The sequence below is a fragment of the Cordyceps javanica genome, chromosome 7, assembly GCF_051103115.1.
Source record: "Cordyceps javanica chromosome 7, complete sequence".
Classification (NCBI taxonomy): domain Eukaryota; kingdom Fungi; phylum Ascomycota; class Sordariomycetes; order Hypocreales; family Cordycipitaceae; genus Cordyceps; species Cordyceps javanica.
Window position 1 is genome coordinate 2658782 of NC_139301.1, and position 20737 is coordinate 2679518.

The 20737-nt window shown below is 53.9% G+C and overlaps 6 protein-coding genes across 6 annotated transcripts; 4 read left to right on the plus strand and 2 right to left on the minus strand.

The window, feature by feature from the left end:
- Positions 1-902: 902 nt before the first annotated feature.
- On the minus strand, positions 903-1313 carry V2A60_010291 (uncharacterized protein; the record flags this gene model as incomplete). The annotated part of the gene is made up of 1 exon (XM_083261549.1): positions 903-1313. One exon carries the CDS (start codon positions 1311-1313, stop codon positions 903-905), a length of 411 nt encoding a protein of 136 aa, XP_083117675.1.
- A 4072-nt stretch (positions 1314-5385) lies between these two features.
- Positions 5386-6738, plus strand: V2A60_010292 (uncharacterized protein; the record flags this gene model as incomplete). The annotated part of the gene is made up of 1 exon (XM_083261550.1): positions 5386-6738. One exon carries the CDS (start codon positions 5386-5388, stop codon positions 6736-6738), a length of 1353 nt encoding a protein of 450 aa, XP_083117676.1.
- A 4122-nt stretch (positions 6739-10860) lies between these two features.
- Positions 10861-12761, plus strand: V2A60_010293 (uncharacterized protein; the record flags this gene model as incomplete). The annotated part of the gene is made up of 2 exons (XM_083261551.1): positions 10861-12431; positions 12482-12761. 2 exons carry the CDS (start codon positions 10861-10863, stop codon positions 12759-12761), a joined length of 1851 nt encoding a protein of 616 aa, XP_083117677.1.
- A 772-nt stretch (positions 12762-13533) lies between these two features.
- V2A60_010294 (exosome non-catalytic core subunit RRP40) lies at positions 13534-14477 on the minus strand (the record flags this gene model as incomplete). The annotated part of the gene is made up of 2 exons (XM_083261552.1): positions 13534-14109; positions 14280-14477. The coding sequence occupies 2 exons, from the start codon at positions 14475-14477 to the stop codon at positions 13534-13536; spliced, it is 774 nt and encodes a 257-aa protein (XP_083117678.1).
- A 1639-nt stretch (positions 14478-16116) lies between these two features.
- Positions 16117-17773, plus strand: V2A60_010295 (uncharacterized protein; the record flags this gene model as incomplete). Its single annotated transcript, XM_083261553.1, has 4 exons — positions 16117-16399; positions 16539-16852; positions 16912-17042; positions 17092-17773. The coding sequence occupies 4 exons, from the start codon at positions 16117-16119 to the stop codon at positions 17771-17773; spliced, it is 1410 nt and encodes a 469-aa protein (XP_083117679.1).
- An 895-nt stretch (positions 17774-18668) lies between these two features.
- Positions 18669-20544, plus strand: V2A60_010296 (ribosome-associated complex protein SSZ1; the record flags this gene model as incomplete). The annotated part of the gene is made up of 3 exons (XM_083261554.1): positions 18669-18789; positions 18869-18995; positions 19089-20544. 3 exons carry the CDS (start codon positions 18669-18671, stop codon positions 20542-20544), a joined length of 1704 nt encoding a protein of 567 aa, XP_083117680.1.
- Between the last annotated feature and the right edge of the window lie 193 nt (positions 20545-20737).

A 20737-nucleotide genomic window follows, 5' to 3' on the forward strand; every position in this document is an offset into this window, starting at 1 on the left:
TGTGTGTGTGTGTGTGTTCCGTTTCGCGCCGGTGCCTGAGCGTGTTACTTGAACTGCTTGATTTATTAGGGACGGGCTGAGATTAAACCAAAAAAAGGCGACTGCCGCCCGGGCGTTTTTCTTTTTTGTTTTTTTGTCCTTGGTTGTGATACGCCTTTATGCAAGCCACGTTTTTTCTGGCTTCCCTTTATCGCTGGGTCAGGGGAGCGAGGAAAGGGGGGGAGGAAGCTCCCAGCTCCTCTGTCGCGCTGGTTATTAGGCAAGCCACAATATTCTTCTGATCCCTACACGGTTGCGTTGTCTTGTATGTAAAAAGTATATGGTGATACGAGACGCGGCGCAATCACGGTGCGTGCAATCAATATACCTGCGAATTGTGCAATTCCCCCCCTCACCCGTATACTGCCCACACACACCTGACAGGCAGGCAGCGTGACAAGTCAGGCACCATTGCAGGGGAACAGCAAGGGAAAAAGGAAAAAAAAATAAAGGCACAGGGTAAAACTGGAAACACGAGTCTTCATTGGATGGAGCTTCGTATTACACCCACTTGGTCAGGGAACTACTCCGAACAAGGCTCGGCAGAAAAAACTCCGAACCATTCGTGTTTGGAGCAAATGCAAAGAAGAAAAAACAGTCACCAAAATGATATTACTTTGTGTGAAAGAAAATAACCATTTTGTATCATATTAAATATAAACAGGTCTATAAGTGTGTTCCAGACTCCGTGAAGAAAGAATGTACATCGTGAAAAGCCCTTGTATTAGTGTCTTTGGTTGGAAAGCAAAATGCCAAGGACCATTTCTATGCTAGAAATCGCATATTGATGCAAGAAAAAAAAGGTATTAAATCCACCGCTATCATAACATGTCCTCATTTTGAAGCAAAGAGTACTATGCTATTTACAGCATGGCCAGGGCAGCGAGAGCAGCGGCGCCGAAGGGGGCGACAGCGGCAGCGCCGCCAACCTGGGGAGGCTGGTTGGTGGTGGTAGGCTTGGGGCCAGTGGGGATGGCACCGGTGCCGGTAGGCTTGCCAGGGTTGTTGCTGGTGGGCTTGGGGGGGTTGCCGGTGGGAACACCAGTGCCGGTGTGAGGCTTGGAGATGGTGCAGGGGCAGTCGGTGATGGTGAGGGTGGTGGCCTCGGTGACGGTGTGAGTCTTGTTGTTCACGACGACCGTGGTGGGAGCCGGGCAGTAGGTGGTGTAGGCAGTGACAACCTCGGTGGTCCAGACAACCTCGCCGGTGCTGGTGGCGTTGTTGTGAGCGGCAGCGAGGCCGACGAGGGCAGCGGTGGCAGCGAAGAACTTCATTTTGAATAGAATGGTTTTTTTGGTTTTGTTGCGTAGAAGCGAATGTAAGTAGACAAAGGTGTCTGAAAGAAGCGAATGTAAGATGAAGTGAGTTGGTTGGAGAAGGAAGAGAAAAAAAGACAGACCTCTTTGGGGGGTGGGAACGTCGCCTTATATGCTGAGAGCTCGGTTCATCTGAATAGGGGCGATATTATTAGAAACAATGGGACATTGCACACACACCCAACCTGATAGGAAGAAAAAAAAACAACACCGGCCCTAGTATTACGTGACATCATGAGCCACACACCACTCCCCAGTTCACTCACAGCCTACAGGTCACTCCGTAGGCTGGCAGGCGAGCAGGCAGGCACGCTATCCTCCGGTCCGCCTCCTGGGCGGTGCAGCTCTGAGCTCCCAGCCAGGATGACTTGGTGTGTGGGCATGTGCGGTGGCCTAGGTGAGCCGATCCCCTCCAGCCTCCACCAATATACGAGTTACATTTTTCCTTCTTTTTTTCTTTGTCTTGTCGGTGGATCCCTGCCTGCCGACATGTATCCATAACTGGAAGGCGGCTGATAAGTATCGAGAACGGCCCATGGGTAATTTGCCTGAGCCTGATTAGCCTGGTCCTGGCCCCGAGCCTGACTTCCTGACTTCCAGGGGCAGAGACACGCCTGCAGGACCCATGGCTACCGGTACGATCCTTGTTCTCCTTGCAATCGTTGCTTATTATTCTCCCCGTACTCAGTACCTTGTCACTCGCCGTTCCGAGACAAGGACAAGAGCAATTCATCACCCCGTGAAAGAGCAGCAGTACTGGTAGGCAATCGTGATTTGAGTCTTTTCCCAGTGGCGAAGCCAAGCCCCCAAGCCCCTTTTAGCGGCGCTGGTAGAGCGACGGAACAATGGCAAATGGCAACTCGACGGCTTGGACGGTGTCATGGTGTGTACTGACTGGTTAGCACTGGAACGTATTGCTAAAACAAGAAGCCAACGCCCCCACGGCCATGCTCCACTAGAGCTGTAAAATTCTTGTCGGTTTAATTTCCCCGTGAGCAGGGCAGAAACTCTCCTGTCAAGGCGGGTCGCCTTCCGACCAACCAACCGCAAGCGTTGTTTTGTTCCCAGTTGCCAGTCGCCAGTGTGCCGACTCGGCCAAGTGATGAGCGACCAGTCAGTCCCTGGAAGGCTGCAACTCAGGCACCACGACAGCAATGGTGACTGAGTACGGACGGTACTGATACTGGCGAAGCTGACACGGCCGGCCGGCCCGAAGAAGATGTCTCAAAAAACGTGGTCGCACTGCAGACATTGTTGGCGATTTGCCCAATTCGCACTCCTTCGCCTGCGTACCTGGATCCCAGTCCCTGTCTTTTTGCCATTCTCATACTGGTACATCACAGCTAGCAGTCAGCACTGTGCCGGTCCTTTCCCGTAAGAAATGCCTCACAACTCTGTTCCAGTCGACAATCCCTGTCCCTCCTGGCTGCGCGTGCGCCCTTTTCGTGTTCTCAGCAGCACCCACGGGCACCACAGCAACCCAGAAAGAGAAATGGTACCCAGGAAAAATTTTACTTCTCCGAACGTCATAGGGCAGCGCCTAGCACCGCACTGCCCAAACCGGCATGATAGCACGACACTAGCGGCTTTGACGGTGGCACGGGCGCGGTTCGCTAGTCAAGCACGCCACGCATTGGGGAGTCTTGGATGTTGTTCTCGGTGCCTCTCCAGGCGTATCAGCCCATCGGGAACCCGCCACGGTAGATCCGACAGGTCTAGCTTTCCTGCCAGCTGAGAGGCTGTTCCAACAGCCTCAAGCCTCTTGGCCGTTCGGTACCTGAACAAGACGAGCCCACCAGTCTCCGCTCTCATCTTCTGCCCAGATGCCCAGCTCATCTTGCGTTTTGCGGTGGAATCGTAAAGGGGGGGGGACGATGTGTTTTTTTTGTGGCTGGCCTCATTAAAAATCCAGTCATGCCTTGCTGGAAAGTCTCCGTGGTAGGAAATTTCTAATCAGGCAATCAGGCTCGCTCGTGTTCTCAGTGGTTGCGACTTAGTACTGACTGCTAGTTGCCCGGCCACCCTATCTCTCGAGCCCCATCCCCCCCCCTTTTCCGCTTTGCTTCTTTGCGAGGACCTGCAGGAGCCAGGAGCGAACTAGTTAGTGCATGAGTCGACGTTGCATTGCCTGGACAAATCAAGGTCAATCCGGAGATGCGGCAAATCGGGTCCCGGACAATAAACTCCCTCACAGCCCTGTAATCTCACATCGAATCAATTAAATTGCCATGAGCTCTCTTGGGGGAGTTGCCTTGTCTTGGACACACACTAGGCAGCGACGGAGAGTCTCGTTCATATTAAAGGAGCAGACGCGTGATACTCTTTTTAGCAACGCTTGGACTGGGTGTATAGTGTCCGTCAAGCCATGTCCCAGCGCGGCCCGTCTTTCGCATCTGGTGCTAGAGAGATATGATCTCAACCATACTGCGAAGCTTGGTTCTCGTACATATCTTGCGTACCACCCGAAATCCATCGACCAAAAGCAATTTCGGCGCTGCCACAAAATAAAAAACGTTGTTATCAGTCACCGTATTTGTCGGGCTTTGAATACCGGAGCCGCAGCAACACCGTATTCATTTGTAGCCGAAAATAGGCATCATTGGTATACGATAGTGCCGCCCAGCAGGCGGTGGGCGAGGAGACCAGCCGAGGCGAAATAGTCACCAAAAGAAGAATAGCCTGTTCTGATGTCGTTTCCATGAAGTTGCGCTGTCTCGTAACTGTAAGAAGCATGAACACTGTTTCCCATGATTTCGCCAGTGCTCGATCTGAGTGAGGGGTTGCGCTACTGGGTGGCAGTCGTGTAGGGTAGGCCGTCCTCTCCCCTCAGCCGTGGTTTGGTGACCGCCGCCGTTACTCGGTGTGGTCAGTGTTGGTTCAACCGAAATTCCATTTTAGTTTTGCGAGGCAAGGTCGCATAATGAAACTCAGCATATCACTTGTTGGTTACCCTGGGATTGTAGCGCCGCTATCTAGAATCGTAAGTCGTCGCCGTTCCTCATTTCGGCAGCCCATGAGTAAGCATAGAAGTAGTGCGGACTTCTCTGCCTAGTCAGCCGCAATGGGAACAAAAACCGACATCGATGGACTATTGTCAGTATGGATACCCTAGACAACAGTTTCGCCCATTTACTGTTATCGCATTGTCGCCGCGTGGCATTAGCCACTGGCATGCTGGACTCCGCAGTCTGGTATGGGCAAGCGCGCTCAAACAAGGAGGAGCCACATCTCCAGACCCCATGATGGATGCACGTCAACAGTGCCTTGGAGAACAGAATAAGACCGATAAGTTGTGGATTTACACAATAGTGTTTTGTCACAAAACGCAGAGACAGGGTTGTGGAGGCCGGTGATGGCGGAACATGCCACCCGTGACATCCATCTCCGGACTGCCAGCAAACACCGAGCCTCAAACCCTGATTATCCCTCGCCTGGTATGGTTCTCTTGCCGTTTCGTCCAGGCTGTTTCGGTGTTGATCATCCAGGTTTTTTATTTTTGGCGGAGGCTGAGTCCGGGCTGGGCCTAGTTGGCATTGATTGAGCCTTGGGAGCCTGCTTTGTTTGTACTGGTAATGCAAGCGCGCCATCTATCAATCTGGATAGCGATTCGCGACTTGAATGCATCCAAACCAAACAAACAATGACCGAGAATGGAATGCGGATATGAACCCCCATCTTAGCAGATGCGTATCTTCAAGACATCGTGCTCGCTTCGAGAAGCATTTTCCGTATTGTCTGGCGGGAAAGGGTGGGGAGGGACCGAAACCGCCTATTTTTGGTGGTGGCCGAGTCGCCTCGAGTGAGGCGGTGCAGCGTCAGCCACTCTGCCTTGCTTTTCACATTGTGGCTTGGATCAGCGCTTGAGTGACGTGACGACGACAGCATGATGAACGGCGTTTCGTATTGGAAGTCTCGTATTAGTATAGTAAGGAGGTCATACATTTTTTTTCTGAGTTCTCCTTCTGTTGCTTCTCTGATTTCTATCCAACTTTTTTTTTGCTCACCTCACAGAACAGGAACATTTACAAGCATGCCCCATCGACAGCGACTCTCGCTGCATATTCCCGGCTCCCCGCCCGGCGCCCTGCCGGAGTCGACTTACACGCCGTCGAGCGACCGCCGGCGCTCGCTCATCAGCCTCCCCGACAACTTCAGCCTCGGCAACCTGAGACCGTCAAGGGCCAAGCTCCAACGATACTGGCCCGGAGGCAAGAGCCCGACGACGACACCGGGCGTGGCCAAAGACTACGCCACCACTACCCACGACTTGTCGACGCTCATACTGCTGGCTGGCGAGCAGATGGGCGCGCTGGCTGACCCCCGTCGGAAGACGACGGCCTGCCGACCTGCGTCCTCGTACCGGAAGGACGACCCCAAAGTGAAGCAGGATCTGGAAATGACGCTGCCCAAGAGCGCAACCGCCCTCTCACGGCAGGGCAGCAACATCCTGCGGAAACCGCTGCCGACGAATGCCGTGCCGCAGTGCTCGGCGCCTGTCGTGCCACCGCCGAGCCGGGCGCCCCCGCCACCGCCGATTCCCGAACTCTCCACCGTCAACTACCACTCCGGGGATGTCGCCATCGCCGCCGAGCTCGTGTCGGCCCCCCAACCAGACTTGCCCGTGACCCCAGTGTTTCCCTCAACGGTGAGACGCCGAGCCAAGACACCCGTTCATCACATTGGTCAGCTGGAGGCGGCCCAACGAAGACGGCAAAAATCTCTCCGGCCAAACAGTAACATGGATGGAATCAACCGAATGTCTAGTGTCAGCACCATTGCCCGCGAATATCGAGAGCTGGCAGTTTACCCAGAAACGGACATCCCTGACGTGCCAAAGATTGACCCTTCGTACCTGACGGGGCAGGACATTGCCGAGTTGCCAGCCGCGCAAGGGGACGATGAGCAGAACGAGCATCTGCTTGGTGCCTCGCCTCATAACCACCGCCGTACACTATCTTCAGTTTCCGAGGACGGCACGCTGGTAGGCTCGGAGCCGGACACCAGCTTCGGCAGCTGCCCGTCCCTGACACGCTCGAGCTCTCCACCGGCAGAGATGAGCGATGACGAGGAGAAGCCCCCCCCGGCTTTGGCGTCGCTGCGGTTCCAAATCGGCCTCGAACTCCTGACCAAGGAGCTGTCTACGGCGTTTGCCGACCACTCCGGCCGTCAGCAAAAAGACGGCAACGCCTCCTCCGCCGGCCTGCAGATATGGGTCATGATCGAAGCATACGAGAGGCTGCGCGAGCAACTAGACGCCCGGCCTGCGGAGGAGAACAAGCAGGCGCGTGACGCGATTGATTCCTGGATTCGTGCGCTGTATGCTATTCACAACAATATTGCGAGTGAAGGGGCGGCAGACGAGAGCGAGTATGAGAGCGACTAATGATACCAAAATGCTAGAACAATGATGACAAACTACATACAAACAATCTAGCGAATTTTCCTGTTTATAATCAATTTTTCAAGCAGCTTCTTTTTTTTGCAAATTAATCAGACCTGAAGAATGTTTTTTCCTTTCTTTGCTAGTCGCTCGAAATGACATCTGAGTTGTCCCGCGGTTGAACAGAAAACTACCCAACAAAGGGCAGCACTATGCAGCTAACATGCAAACCCACCTATACGATGGTTGCTAACGGTACAATAGTCCCAATTCATATGACGTGAATAGGCAGCCCGCCAACCCGCCCATCAATCCCCTTTAACCGCCGCTAGCTAAAGCATCGTGCAGAGACCTCGCTGTGTTGATTGGCCGGGTCCTCTGGCCTGGAGGAGATAACAATTGCGCGTTGAACATGGCAATATCCCTTTTCCGCCGTAATTCGAGTCAATAGAGGCACAGATACACACTTACGCTGCCCCGACGTTTGCCCTTCATCATCACCGTGGCTTGTTCGAAGTATTTGTGCTACACGCCATGGACAGCTTCCACGTTTGGTCCTCACCTCTTTGGTCACTGTGAGTTCAAATTGCTGTTCGAGCTTTCCTTGTTCGAAAAAACCTCTTGAGCTCAACATCTTTTTTGTCGTTCCTTACTACATCTTGATCATCATCACTGGTGGTGTCCCGCGCGTGAGATTCGGCCTCTTGCTCTGGATGACGCTCGGCCTCACCGCGGCTCCCTTCGGTTTGCTGATTATTGATACACTCCTTTGGCGGACTTTGTCGCTTGAGTCTGCTCTAGCCAAGACCGCGGCCATTTTTTTTGAGTGCGACTCCCGTTTGCATTAGTATCATTCTCTACGTTGAACTTGTCTTACCTATCCACTAGCCGTCCTTTTCTAGCATCTTTCTCACGGCAATGATGCTGCTCGACGTGGCTGTGACATGTTCTACTTTAATCGCCACGGCCTGAAATTCATATGTAAACTGCGTATGCCCATACCTGTGGTCAAGTTTACCTGACTTTTCTTGAAGACGCTTAGACACGCTTAGATGGTTCAAGGCGATCTCTGACCATGAGGAAAGAGCTCTAATGGGCAGGAATGTCTTGCTGGGTCCTAGAATTGATTGCTGTTTGCATCGACCAACCGGCCATGTCTACGAGCTTCATCTCCGAGATCACCTGTCGTGATCTCGGAGCGAGCGGCTCTCATCTTGATTTTGAGCAACATTATGCAACATTTACTAAACACTGGGAAACTTCCAGCATGGAAAAGCCGAGATTTGCTCTGCTCAAAACATGGTCACTATCCTACCCTCCGCTTTTCGGGCGAGCATTTCGCTCTGGGCTACTGATTTGGCGTCGTTGTCTCGCATGAAAAGTCTGTTTGGATGAAGAGCTTCAGGACGATCGAATAAGCGAGATATCTCAGGTTATGACTGTGACGGATGATATTCAGCTTCACCCAGACTAGTCGGTGCAATTGAGCTGCGAAACCGACGAAGAGCCCCGAAAACTGTCTTTGCCGCCCAGCTCAACGATGTCGCGGTGGGGGTGGACCGCGCCAAACCGATTGTGCAAGACTTGTCTGTGAAGATACCTCCTGGAAGCAAGACCCTGATCTTCAGAGCGGTTGGCTCTCGCAAGTCTGTCATGCCTAGGGCCATACTGAGAGAGATCAAGCCCCATAGGATCTGCCCAGGTTTCTTCGCGAGGCCCCGTTGCCTATTGTGCCCAGGTTCATGGATTCGCAATGACACCACACAGAGCAATCTTATCGGCGCAAATACCTTCAATGAGACGCTTCTTCGCCGGGCCTCGGCGCGCCCATCCTTTGCTTTTTTGTATTCGTCGTCGATGCCGTGCAGCACTTTGACCTCCGCACCTCGCGCCAGCCGCGCGTCATGGAGCTGGATTCGTCGAAGAAACTGTACAGAACTTTACGGATATGATGTCGAGCGCCGCGCACATTCGCGCATACCGCTGGCAGGCGGACTGTGTGGCCGAGTGCTACAGCGTGCTGGACGAGACGCAGCAGCCCTTTTACTTGCTCTTTCGCGTGTAGTAGTGGTTGGCGCTGACGCGCTGGACATGGAGACGGCCATTTCGGCGATTACGGTGGTGAGCTTTGCGGTCAAGTTTGCGTCTCGAACATCCGATATAGCCATGGGTCTTGTTTTTTCCCAAGTCTGATAACGTGTAGTGAGACGGCCAACATGTTCATTCACGCTTGGGTCGAGACAGAAACATGTCTAGACATCGTCGCACACACAAGAGAGTTCGCTACTACGACTCTCGAGGAAAAGGGCACCCCAATCGTCGCGGAGCTTCCGAAAACTGGGCCACGACGTGACCAAGTCGAGCTACAATGTGGGCGCAGTGTACATGTAGGTAATTATTCTGCACGACGTTACCAAATCAAGGCGCACTAACGACGTGGGCAGAACAACCACAGGCGCCTCTCACATTGTGCTGAGAAATGTGACCGTGAATGTTATGCCGGGACAATTTGTTGCCTCACATGCCGTAATGGAAGGAAGTTGACAACTACAGTGGTAAGTCTTCTCTCTGCTCTTGGTACTGCTTGATCTCGTAGAGTACTCTGGAGGTATCCGAACAGACGGCGTATAGACTGGAGGCGTCCCCGCAGACTTTTGCGCACGCTCGCATCACAAGCACTCGCAGTCTGCTCTCCTGCTCGAAGGCTCTGTGCGGTACAATTTGAATCTTTTTGATGCATTCTTTCGCTTGAAGATGACGGATGAGCTGCTGACAGAGGCTCTGCGCAAAGCCAGGCTGTGGGATTATAAATGCCCGGGGCGGCCTGTTATGGGTGAGATGGAGCTGTCGCAGGGGTAGTTTTCCTGACGGATGAGGAAGCCTCGAGTATGGATGAGCAAACAGAAGCCCGGACGCAAAAATTCACGACGAGGATTTTGGCGGATGCACGATTTTGATGGTCTCTCACCGACCGGCGACGTTGAGCCTGGCGGATCGCGTGCTGCACCTGGCAAAGGGACAGCTGCGTATTGTGCAGCAGTACAGACACATCACATAGGGTGCCGATGGCTGAAGAAAGCCAGTGCGAAGCTTGCTTTCGGTATTTTGTAGATTTTCAGTCCTCTCTCGGTCGGCCAGTGTCGTGTTTGTGCGCCATGCGCCGTTCAGATGGCCGGACAAAGAGGCCTCAACTAAGCGGGTCACGGCAGGCTCGCTGTTGGACAACCAAGAAGGATGATGCAGCAGTAATAGGCTGATCACAGACGGTCCGTGTGTTGTAGTTGAGTGAATGGACGAGTAATCAAGTGAGTGAGCGAGCGAGCGGTGAGCTACGTGGTGTGTGGTGGGTGGATGAGGCCTCTGGCTGGACAGGCAAGCCACAGGCCAGGTGTGGCACAGTTACATGTACCGGTACTTATTCGTTACAGGGCATCAGAGCCACTTCAGGCTGGCTGATCAAGTCGCCGTCGCACCACTAGAATCAAGCTGTCGGATCGTTTCGAGTCTCTGTACACTCCAATTATCTGATCTGTAGCCGAAAAGTAGCAAAAAAAAAAAAAGCGTCTGAGAATGCGACCCCTGTATTACGTCAATATATCTATTTTCTACTTCATTGCACGTGGTACAGCGAAAAAAAAGAACGCATAATCTGGCACTTGGCATAGTATATGTACCTTTCCCCAGCCACACACGATCGCGACTCGTGAGCCACCATCCCAGCATCCTCCCCTCCACGCCTCGTCACTCGTAGCAGAGCCGTCGTTTTGTCCATCAAACCATGATTCCTTTTTCCTCTCTGCCATGACGGACATCTGACAACAGGCCGCAAAGTTCTTCCAAGAGCTGCGCCCGGCATCGCCTGCGTGCTCCCTCCGTTTGCTGCTGCCGTCGTCTCTTCTCCTCCCTTAGCCGTCGCATGTTTCCAAGGATCCAGGCGGCCTCCAATTTAGCTCGTTTTGGTCCTAGCGAGCCAGCGCGTTTTGACCGTCTCAGCCCTCCGCAATCGATTCTGGAAATCAAATCTTGGATACTCGATCATTGATTGATTAAACTCGCAACCCGTTTCTTCCTCCTCCTAGCACCGATTCGATTTTCAACCGATACTGGTGCCATCCGATTCTTCTCATGGCTGGCCGGCCAGCCTTTTGGCGGCAGCTGCGGCCATGGTCTTCAACGGCCAACGCCAACGCCGACGCCGTCCCTTCCACGACGACGCCCAGGACTACGGTCGAAGAATCATCACATCACCGCTTGGCGACGCGCGACCTATCCGACAGCGCCGTAGCCGGCGTCGCTGTTGGCGTGGTCATCTTCTGCCTGCTGCTCGCCTTTTGCCTCTACCCCGTCATTGTTGGCTGTCTGAAACGACGCAAGAGGGGTAGTCGGCGACGCTTTGATGACGAGGCTGGGATCGGGGATTTGCCTGATGGAAGCGACGGGACGCGCCCGCGACTCTCTTCAAGCGACTCCCTTAAGCACAGCAATACGTTGTCGAGGGGGTACGATTTTGATCCCGCCACTGTCCCCCAAAAAGAAGGAGTTCCCAACCCGGACCCTGTGCTACTCAACTTTGCCCAGTATGACCCAGAAACCGCGAGAGGCACCGTTGAGTACATGCCTAAGGACATGGTCGATGACCAGCCCGGCGTCCTCAAAGGCACAAGTGAAGACTACTACCGAACATCCATCCCGTCATCAGCCTTTGGCATGCCCGACGAACCCTTCTGGCTTCCACCCCGAACAACCTCAAGAGCGAGTTCACTTTCCCACAATGTCCGCCACATGTTCCGTCGCAAAAGCGACAAGAACCACACGATCAGCTCTGTCAGTTCCTCGAACAATGGCACAGAGCAAGGGGCGATGCCGCTGCAGCGCATAATCACAGCCGAGGAGCCCATGGCCGAGTCGCCTACGGCCATGTCGCCGAGCCCTAGTCCACCTCCGCAGTCACCTGCCCCGGTGCCGCCACCATCGGTCACGCCAAGAGGCCTCTCTGCTGAGCCTCCCAGTGCTGCCTTGTCGAGCACGTCGTCGCCGCGAACGCTTCTTAAGTCGCCGTCACCACCGGCCAACCCAGCCCCCGGAACCGTGAATCCCATGGATATCATGGCTCCGAGTACGGAATCAGAGCAATGGCATAGAACAGAGTATCAGCTTTACGCGTCATCGTATGAATCGCCATCTCCCCAGCCGCTACAAACCCAGGTGGAGCAGGACCAGGCTTCACCAGCTAGCGTAAACCAATCTGGCTCGCCAAACGTTCATGAGAGGCCGGCCAATGGGGGCGCGCCAGAACGCAAGGACTCTGGGCAGACGCAGACTCTGGCTGATGAAGACAACATTAAACCTCTAGGACGTCATCCAAGTTTTCCATCAGAGCTAAAGAATTCGGGGCAGACTCATGCTCTTACAGGCGAAGATAACATCAAACCTGTCGGACGCCACCCGAGCTTTCCATCAGAACACTCGACGCCTCTTCCGGGCCCGGGTTTCACCGATGTCTCGTCACAAAACACACCATCAACACAACTAGACACTCCGTCTCCAGACTCTCGGAATAGCTCTGAATTTCGCCATAGTGCTTCCCCAGGCGTGGTCGCACACCATATGCCCTCTCCAGTGAAGAACCAGGACGGCATGTATCAATGCGATGAACCTGGCTGCACCCAGTCTTTTGATCAGCCGCACAAGCTCAAGTATGTACATGCCGGTTTTGGCCCGATCATCCTTGACTAACCCAACGCAGGCATCACCAGCGCTATCATAGCAAAGACCATAAGTGCCACTACCCCGGTTGTGGCAAAGGCTTCGGCACCAAGACACACTTGCAGCGCCATATTAACGATAGGCACGAGAAGAAGAAGAAGTTCCATTGCTCAATGGAAGGGTGCGACTACTCGAAGCTCGGCGGCAGGGCGTTTCCGAGAAAAGACAACTGGAAGCGCCACATGATGAAGATTCACAACCTCGAGCAGCAGCAGCTGCCCATGCCTGTGGAGGTGGATGCAGAAATGACGGGCTTATAACGACGCCTTGTCTACGGGTGCTGCTACCTGCTTTACCCGCAGAAATCTTTTACTGTATAGTCTTGTTTGCATTGGGATGCCGCTGACTGCGGGCGGTTGTTACCTGCGACTCTAGACTGGCAGGCAAGTTTGCAGTTGGCCTGCGAACTTGTCTGTCTTTGGACCTGTATATAAGCACACACACACACACACACACACACACACTTACACACATGCCTTTACCGTTTTTATTGGGCATTTAACGGCTTCGGAGCGAACTATATCTCATTCGGGTTGGCAAGGCATTTGGGGATCCTACTTTGGGCGTTTGTTAATTCTTTGCATGGCTGAATATGGTTCGAATGGGTTAAAAGCGCCCCTCTTGAATGGAACTTGTGCAAGCAAGCCAGGGGGGGCCGATTGAGCGCTGTACTTTGCTACTCTTTCCACTTACGGCTATCAATATATACTTGAATAAAAAAAATGAAGAAACAAAACTAAATTCACTCGACAATCTTGAGTCTGCCGTCACACATGTTGCAAAAAAAAAGAAGAAGGTAAGAATAGAAAAAAAAAGACATTGGTGCGCCATTCGTTATTTGACTGCCCATTGATGCTGTGGCCCTTGCGATGATACCTCCCGCTCGAATCGTTGGAAGGAGAATAAGAAAAGACAATGACAATATGTACATGATGTTGTATTCCGCATCAACCAACAAAGGCATCTCCCTGCCCCCTCCCCCCCCCCCCCCTCCCCCCCTTTCTCCCCTCCCCACGGTCCAACCGCCACCCTTCAACTCATCTCCTTGAGAAGCCTCTTGACCAGCTTCTGCTGGTCCTCCACGCCCAGCCCCTTGTCGTCGGTCTCCTGGACGGCCCTCCCGACGGCGAGGACCGTCTTGACGCCGGCGGCGCTGTCGACCCAGAAGCGGCCGTTGCGTCCCGTGGCCGTCTCGAACTGCAGGCCGGCGGCGGCCAGCGCCTCGAGCACCACGACACCGCTACCGCTACCGCTACCGCTACCGCTGCCGCCGGCGGCCGGGGCGGGGGTGGGCATCATGAGCCGACGCGCCATGCCGAGAGAGACGGGAAACAGCATGCCGCCGACCAGCGGGCCGAGCCCGTCGGCCTTGCCCGTCGACGAGGAGACGCACTCGAGCTCGGCGTCCATGTGGCGGTCGGCGAGGGTGACGCGGGCGTAGACGAGCGCGCCGGGGGCGAGCACCGGGCGCGTCTTCTTGGTCGCCGACTCAAAGGACAGCTGCGGGAGCGTGGCCGGCGCGGCGTGGTCCGACAGGTGCACGTAGTAGACGTCGGCGGCCGACTTGTGGACGGTGCCGATGACGAGCTCGCCCGCGCGCGGGAGGTACTTTGTAGATGGAACAAGAAAACGTTAGCCTTTTTGTCTCTCTGTGTGTGTCTCTCTCTCTCTCTCTCTCTCTCTCTCTCTCTCTCTCTCTCTCTTTCTCCCTCCTCTTCTCTCCGTGGGCCCAGATTGACCCCTAGCTACTGGCATCACCAAAAAAAAAAAAAACGTACCCGACCGGTAGACGTCTCGACGCGAATCGCATTCTTGTTGCGGTCGCTCACGAGCTGGCCCGCCACCGTCGGCAGGATCTCGTTGGTGGAGGGGTCGTGCCGCAGGCCGGGTCCCAGGCGCAGCGGCTTCTTGGGGTGCGTCGGTATCAGGGCGTCGTCGATGGCGTCGCCCGGTAGGACAATGGTGTGTGACGCCATTTGCGTCGGAAAATGTATTGTTTGGTATGGGGGGGTGTCTTTTTGTTTTTTCTTCTTTGGGAGGTCGTTTGCAAAAGAGTTTGGAGATTCGAGAGGGCGAGAGGACGGGAAAGCTTATCGATAAAGTGGCGGGAGAGGAAAAAAAAGTGGTGCTGGTGATAGGTTCTGATCAGTCAGTCTTGGGATTGTGTGAATTGATGGGGATTTTTGGTAGTACTAGAGTTGTAGAAATATATCTCAAAAACTACTTTTTTTGCTTCATTCACTTATCATTAATTCAATATTCTTTTCCTGCTTCCGCCACAATCTCTTTCTTGTCTTGATATCTCGAGCATGGTTCGAGGGAACTTGCTCAGCCGTTTTAGCCTACTTACTTACATAATTATGGAACAAGTTGGGAGACAGACACAGAGACGGGTGGAATATGCAAGAACCTTTTCCATTCGTCTCTCTTCTACGTAAACTCCGGCTCTTTTATCGTTGTTTCTCATTGACACCACATCATCCATCTTTCTCACTTCTTGGCAAGATCTCATTGTCTCAAGTTGATGTTAAGCAATGGCCCCCGTTCTTGGCTGACCCATATATAAATACGTAAAGATCAAAATACAGGAGCATACTTGCAGTGTACAACACGTCGGGCTGCGGGCTCCGCTGCGAGTTATGCCGAAAGGAAACGAACGAGTTGATAAAGGTTATATTTACCCCAAAGGGAACAGGGACATGTCATGTTCCGTGTCTCTGGAAAGCACAGAGAAATCTTGCCTCAGCGGAAAGCTCCCCGAGTAGCCCGCCGTGCCCTGACCTTGGATAGCGCGCGTCCTCGTTTGGTAGACTTTCACATTGAAAGACTCCCGTATAGGTAGATGGACAAAAGGTCTGGGAAAAAGCAACACTTCATCAGGCAGCATGGTGTGGACACCAGCGAGAAAAAGAGTTTGTATAATTGCGGGTTTCTCACCTGTCATCTCATCTTGCCTGCGGCGCCACCCGCCTCCCTAATAAGGCGTGGATAGCGGCTCGAAGACGGCCAACGCCAACTTGTAACGCAGGAAAGAAAAACGCGCGTTATCCCTCTGAAGCTCCCCACATGCACAAGGGGCGGCTTGATCATCGCATCGCTCAAAATCAATCAGGCTCATCTCGAAAATGACAGCCTGCAGCCCCGCTTCCCCTCTTCTCCCGCTCAGGACAGCCGCAGCCCGATTTGGCCCCCCCTCCAGTAGAAGCAAGGCAGGATAAATAGAACAGAGATTGCCCCCGCCGCCATCGCTCAGAACGCAGTGATTGCAAAAGGCTCGACTTGGCCACAATGAAGCTGCCATATTAGCAACGATGCCACTACTTCAGACTCGAGACCAGGAGGCGACTGTGAGCGCGGCCCTGCCGACGGCGTCCCAGCCGCGAAGAAAACAGTGGACAACAAAGAGCAGAACGGGCTGTCTCGGCTGCCGGTAAGATCTGTCCATGATTTATCCCGGCGAACGTGCTACACGCTGCAAAGTTGCGCACACATGCGCAATCTTCTTTTGCGATTACGGACAGTGCTGATGTTAAAAAATGTTGGCCGTTTTTCAGTGTTCGACGCGTCAAGTGCGATGAGGTTCGACCAAAGTGCAGAAGCTGCGCGAAGCGAAAAATGGCGTGTCATTATGAAGTGAACCCTCCGGAAAACAGCCAAAGCATAAATGCTGTGCCTGCACATGCTTTCAGCGCGTTGATCCAGGCGCAGCTCATTGCAGCTCCCGGACATGCCTCGGAGGATGAGGCAGAAGCGCGGCGCAGAAGAACCGAACAAAGACAGTACATGCAGGCCATCTTTTCAAGCTGTGGCCCTTGGATTCATGAGCTGTTTGGTTCCACCTCTGTACCGGTCTGGCTTGTGCCTGAAGGATGGGAGGCATTCGAAGCGATTGAGTTTAGTAAGTTGCTTTGTCCAAAACTCTGTTTGCTGGCACAGCCCCCCTTTCACCACTTTCCCCCCAGAGCCTAAGCTCTGAGCGCTGCAATCCGAAAAAAAAAAAAAAATGAATGTACTTATATAATATACCGCGTCGGTAGTGAACAATGTGGTTGATCCGGACACGAAACAGACGGACGTCGCTGAGAGCACCCACCAAGCAAAGGCTCGCACAGAGGCATACAACCCAAGCAATGACATAATTATCGCCTCGGCGCTTTGCACACGGATAGCACGCATCGCAGATATTGAGAACGCCAATCAGCTGCCGACGCCTTCGTGCGTTCATCTCTGGGCCCGCCTTCAACAGCTACTTGCCAGCTCCATCAAGACACTCAGCCGTCAAATCACTGATCTCGACAATGTTGTCCAAAACAAGGTTCTTCAGAGGATTTGCGACATGACCGGCATCGAGGTATACTCCAAACAACAAATTCAATCCGGAATCTTTATAGCTGACGTCCTGTCGCCCAGGAGTATCTACACCTGACAGGTGGACGCGCCCACATACGTGGATTTTTAGCTATCCTCAAGCATTTCGGTAGGCCCATCGATCTAGCAAGGACACAGATAGGTCTTGGAAACGCAATCCACGTTATCACTACGTTTGTCGACCTTTCCAATTATAATTGCGTCGCTGATTAATGGCAACAGAACTGCAGTTGTGTCGAATACCTTTGCACAATATCATGATAACTTTATGGAGATAAATGCGTTCAGTAACCAAGAGCTAGTGGATATTTACTGCCTCACGCTGGAGTCATCCTTTCCCTGCCCAAGTTTTCTCTGGCGGCAGATTCTCGAAATTGGCAAGTTGAGAGGCATGGTTGCTTCTGGACTAGATGCCACTGTTGCGATTGAAAAGGCCAAGACGATTCTGCATTGCATTGAAAGCTTTGTTCCCGAGACTTGGCAAGAATCCTACACTATACCCGAGGGGCGCGCTGCCTCTCTACTAGCATCGGTGTACAAGTCTGCAACCATAATATACTGTTGTGGCTGCGTGTCGGATGGTGCAGATGGTGGTCGGGCTTTTACTGCCTGGGGAGATCCTATCCAGGCATCCTGGCGCATCCCTTTACTCCGCTCACTGAGCGAAGCCGTCGAGTTCGACGCCAACCTTTCAGATCCCACTCTTTGGCCGCTGGTGGTTGCTGGATATGCTGCCAAGAAGGGATCGTATGCCGAGAGATCCTTGGTCGACAGGTTGCTAGGTGACATGGGCCGGGACTGGGGGAGGGGGCCGCCTGAATTGCGCGCGAGGTTGAGTCGCTTCTGGGTGGAAGGCGTTTCTTGGGATGACCTCTGGCGTGTTCCATACACGTTCATGACCTAGGGGACAGCTATTTAATGTCGACTATACGCAATGATGAATAACGTAAAAAAGAATGAATGAATTAAAGAATGATGATGGTTGTTGAATGCTCAATGAAGCACACCCATAGATCTAGCTCGATCCAGCCGCGCCTATTACGCCATCGAACCGAAAGCACATCTATATTGCTGAGGAAAGCTGCGACACTACAGCATCGCAGGTTTAAGAGAATTCGAGGCAAGAAAGTTCATAGCAGTCATGGTTGCATTCCCAATCACATTGCCGCCGCTTGCCACAGCGAGAACTCGGTCGAATCTTACGGCCATGGGGCCAAGTAGTTGGATGAATATGGATTATGGAATAATCCGTTTCATCATGAATTATTCCCTGTACCATTTTATATGCACTTTTTACTTTTACCCGGCCTGTCTGCAAATTGCAACATAATGCGCATGTAAGTGATAAAGGCAAGCACTTACTTGCCTGGCTAGGTACTAGAGGTACTGAGTAGTTGTACTGGGTAGGTATGTATCTCTTACATACAGTAGGGAGACAAAAGTTGTATGTACCTGCGGGTAAACCGCGGAGGTACTAACTTACAGGTAGGTAGTCTGCCTGTCTGCCAGTCCTGGACTCCTGGGTTGCAGACAGGCAGGCAGGTTCACTGGTTGGCGCGTCCACCAAATTCACAAAGGGAGGCGCTAAAACTCCCCTTAAATGCAACTCCCTGAAGGCACTTATTATCAGTACTGCAAAAGCTCTCTCTGCCTATTCGTTGCCCCTCTTCTCCCACCAACCCACCTCTCCCCCCCACTTCTTCCTTGCCGCATCTTTTTTTTTCGTCCCTCGTTTTTCTTTCCTTGTAGTTTACCATTTCTCTCTAATCATTATTCATTTGCACATCCCCCCCGTCACAATGGTTGCGCCTGTTGACCCCAACGACCGGGTGGTCCTCGGCATTACCTTTGGCAACTCCAACAGTTCCATCGCCTACACCGTGGATGACAAGGCCGAAGTCATCGCCAACGAGGATGGCGGTATGTCTGATCTGGATCCGAGATCAAAATCCCTGGGCCTGATCTGGGCACAACTCATCCGCTAACTCAATTCGCGCAGACCGTCAGATTCCCACCGTCCTCTCCTATGTCGACGGCGACGAGTACTACGGCGCCCAGGCCAAGGCTTTCCTCGTCCGCAACGCCGACAACACCATCGCCTACTTCCGCGACTTTCTCGGCAAGGAGTATGTCAGCTACCCAACACTGCGCGAACCCCCGCCGTGTCCTCCCACCCGTCACCTCTCCCTCCCTCCTAACGCTGCTAATCCGCGATTTAGCTTCAAGTCGATCGACCCCACGCATTGCCACGCCGCCGCCCACCCCAAGGACGTTTCCGGCCACATCTCCTTCTCCGTCAAGGACAAACCCCAGGGCGAGGACGAAGACGCCGAGATTGAGCCCTCGACCGTTTCCATTGACGAGACCGCCACCCGCTACCTTCGTCGCCTCGTCACCGCCGCCTCTGACTACCTCGGCAAGCCCGTCACCTCGACCGTCATCACCGTCCCCACCAACTTCAACGACAAGCAGCGCGCCGCCCTGACCAAGGCTGCCAACGACGCCGGCCTCGAGGTCCTGCAACTCATCTCCGACCCCGTCGCCGCCGTGCTCGCCTACGACGCCCGCAAAGAGGCCGTCATCAGCGACAAGGTTGTCGTCGTCGCCGACCTCGGCGGCACCCGCTCCGACGTGACCGTCATCGCCTCGCGCGGCGGCATGTACACCATCCTGGCCACCGTCCACGACTACGACTTTGCCGGCGTCCACCTCGACAACGCCCTCATGGACCACTTCGCCAAGGAGTTCATCAAGAAGCACGAGGTTGACCCCCGCAACAATGCCCGCTCTCTCGCCAAGCTGCGTCTCGAGTCCGAGGCCGCCAAGAAGGCCCTGTCTCTCGGCACCAACGCCCAGTTCTCCGTCGAGAGCTTGGCTGACGGCTTCGACTTTTCCTGCACCATCAACCGCGTCCGCTACGAGATGGTCGCCCGCAAGGTCTTTGAGGGCTTCAACCGTCTGGTCGAGAGCGCCGTCAAGAAGGCCGAGCTCGACGTCCTCGACGTCGACGAGGTCATCATGTGCGGCGGTACTTCCCACACCCCGCGCATCGCCAACAACCTGGCCGGCATCTTCCCCGAGACCACCACCATCCTGGCTCCCGCCACCAGCACCATCGCCATCAACCCCTCTGAGCTGCAGGCCCGAGGCGCCGCCCTCCAGGCTTCTCTGATCCAGGAGTACGAGGCCGCCGACATTGAGCAGTCGACCCACGCCGCCGTCACTACCGTCAAGCACATCACCAACGCCATTGGTGTCGTCACTACCGGCGCCGACGGCGAGACCTTCACCCCCGTCATGCAGGCCGAGACCGCCGTCCCCGCCCGCCGTACCGTCCATATCGCCACCCCCAAGAGCGGCGGCGACGTCCTCGTCAAGGTCGTCGAGGGCGGCACCCACATCAAAGTCACCAAGCCCGAGGTCAAGGCCAAGCCCGAGCAAAACGGCGACGAAGACGACTCCGACTTTGACAGCGACGACGAGGACGACGAAGACGAGGAGCAGCGCGAGAAGCTCTGGAAGATTGGCTCGCCCCTCGCCGAGGCCGCCATCAAGGGCGTCAAGGCTGGCGGCAAGGTTGAAGTCACCATCAACGTCCTCGGCGACCTGAGCGTCACCATTACCGCCCGCGAGGTTGGAGGCAAGGGTGGTGTTCGCGGCACTCTTGCAGCGTAGAAGAGGAAAAGTTAGAAGAAAAAGGTTGATAAGGGGAAAGGGGATGAGAGGGGAAATCAAAGAAAGAAAGCAAGACTGACGCTTTAATGACGATATAGAAGAAAAAAAATGGAAAACGACAAGGAGGGAGATATGAAATCAATTAAAGACAAAAATTAACGAATCTTTTGTTTTGAAAAATGAAAAGATAGAC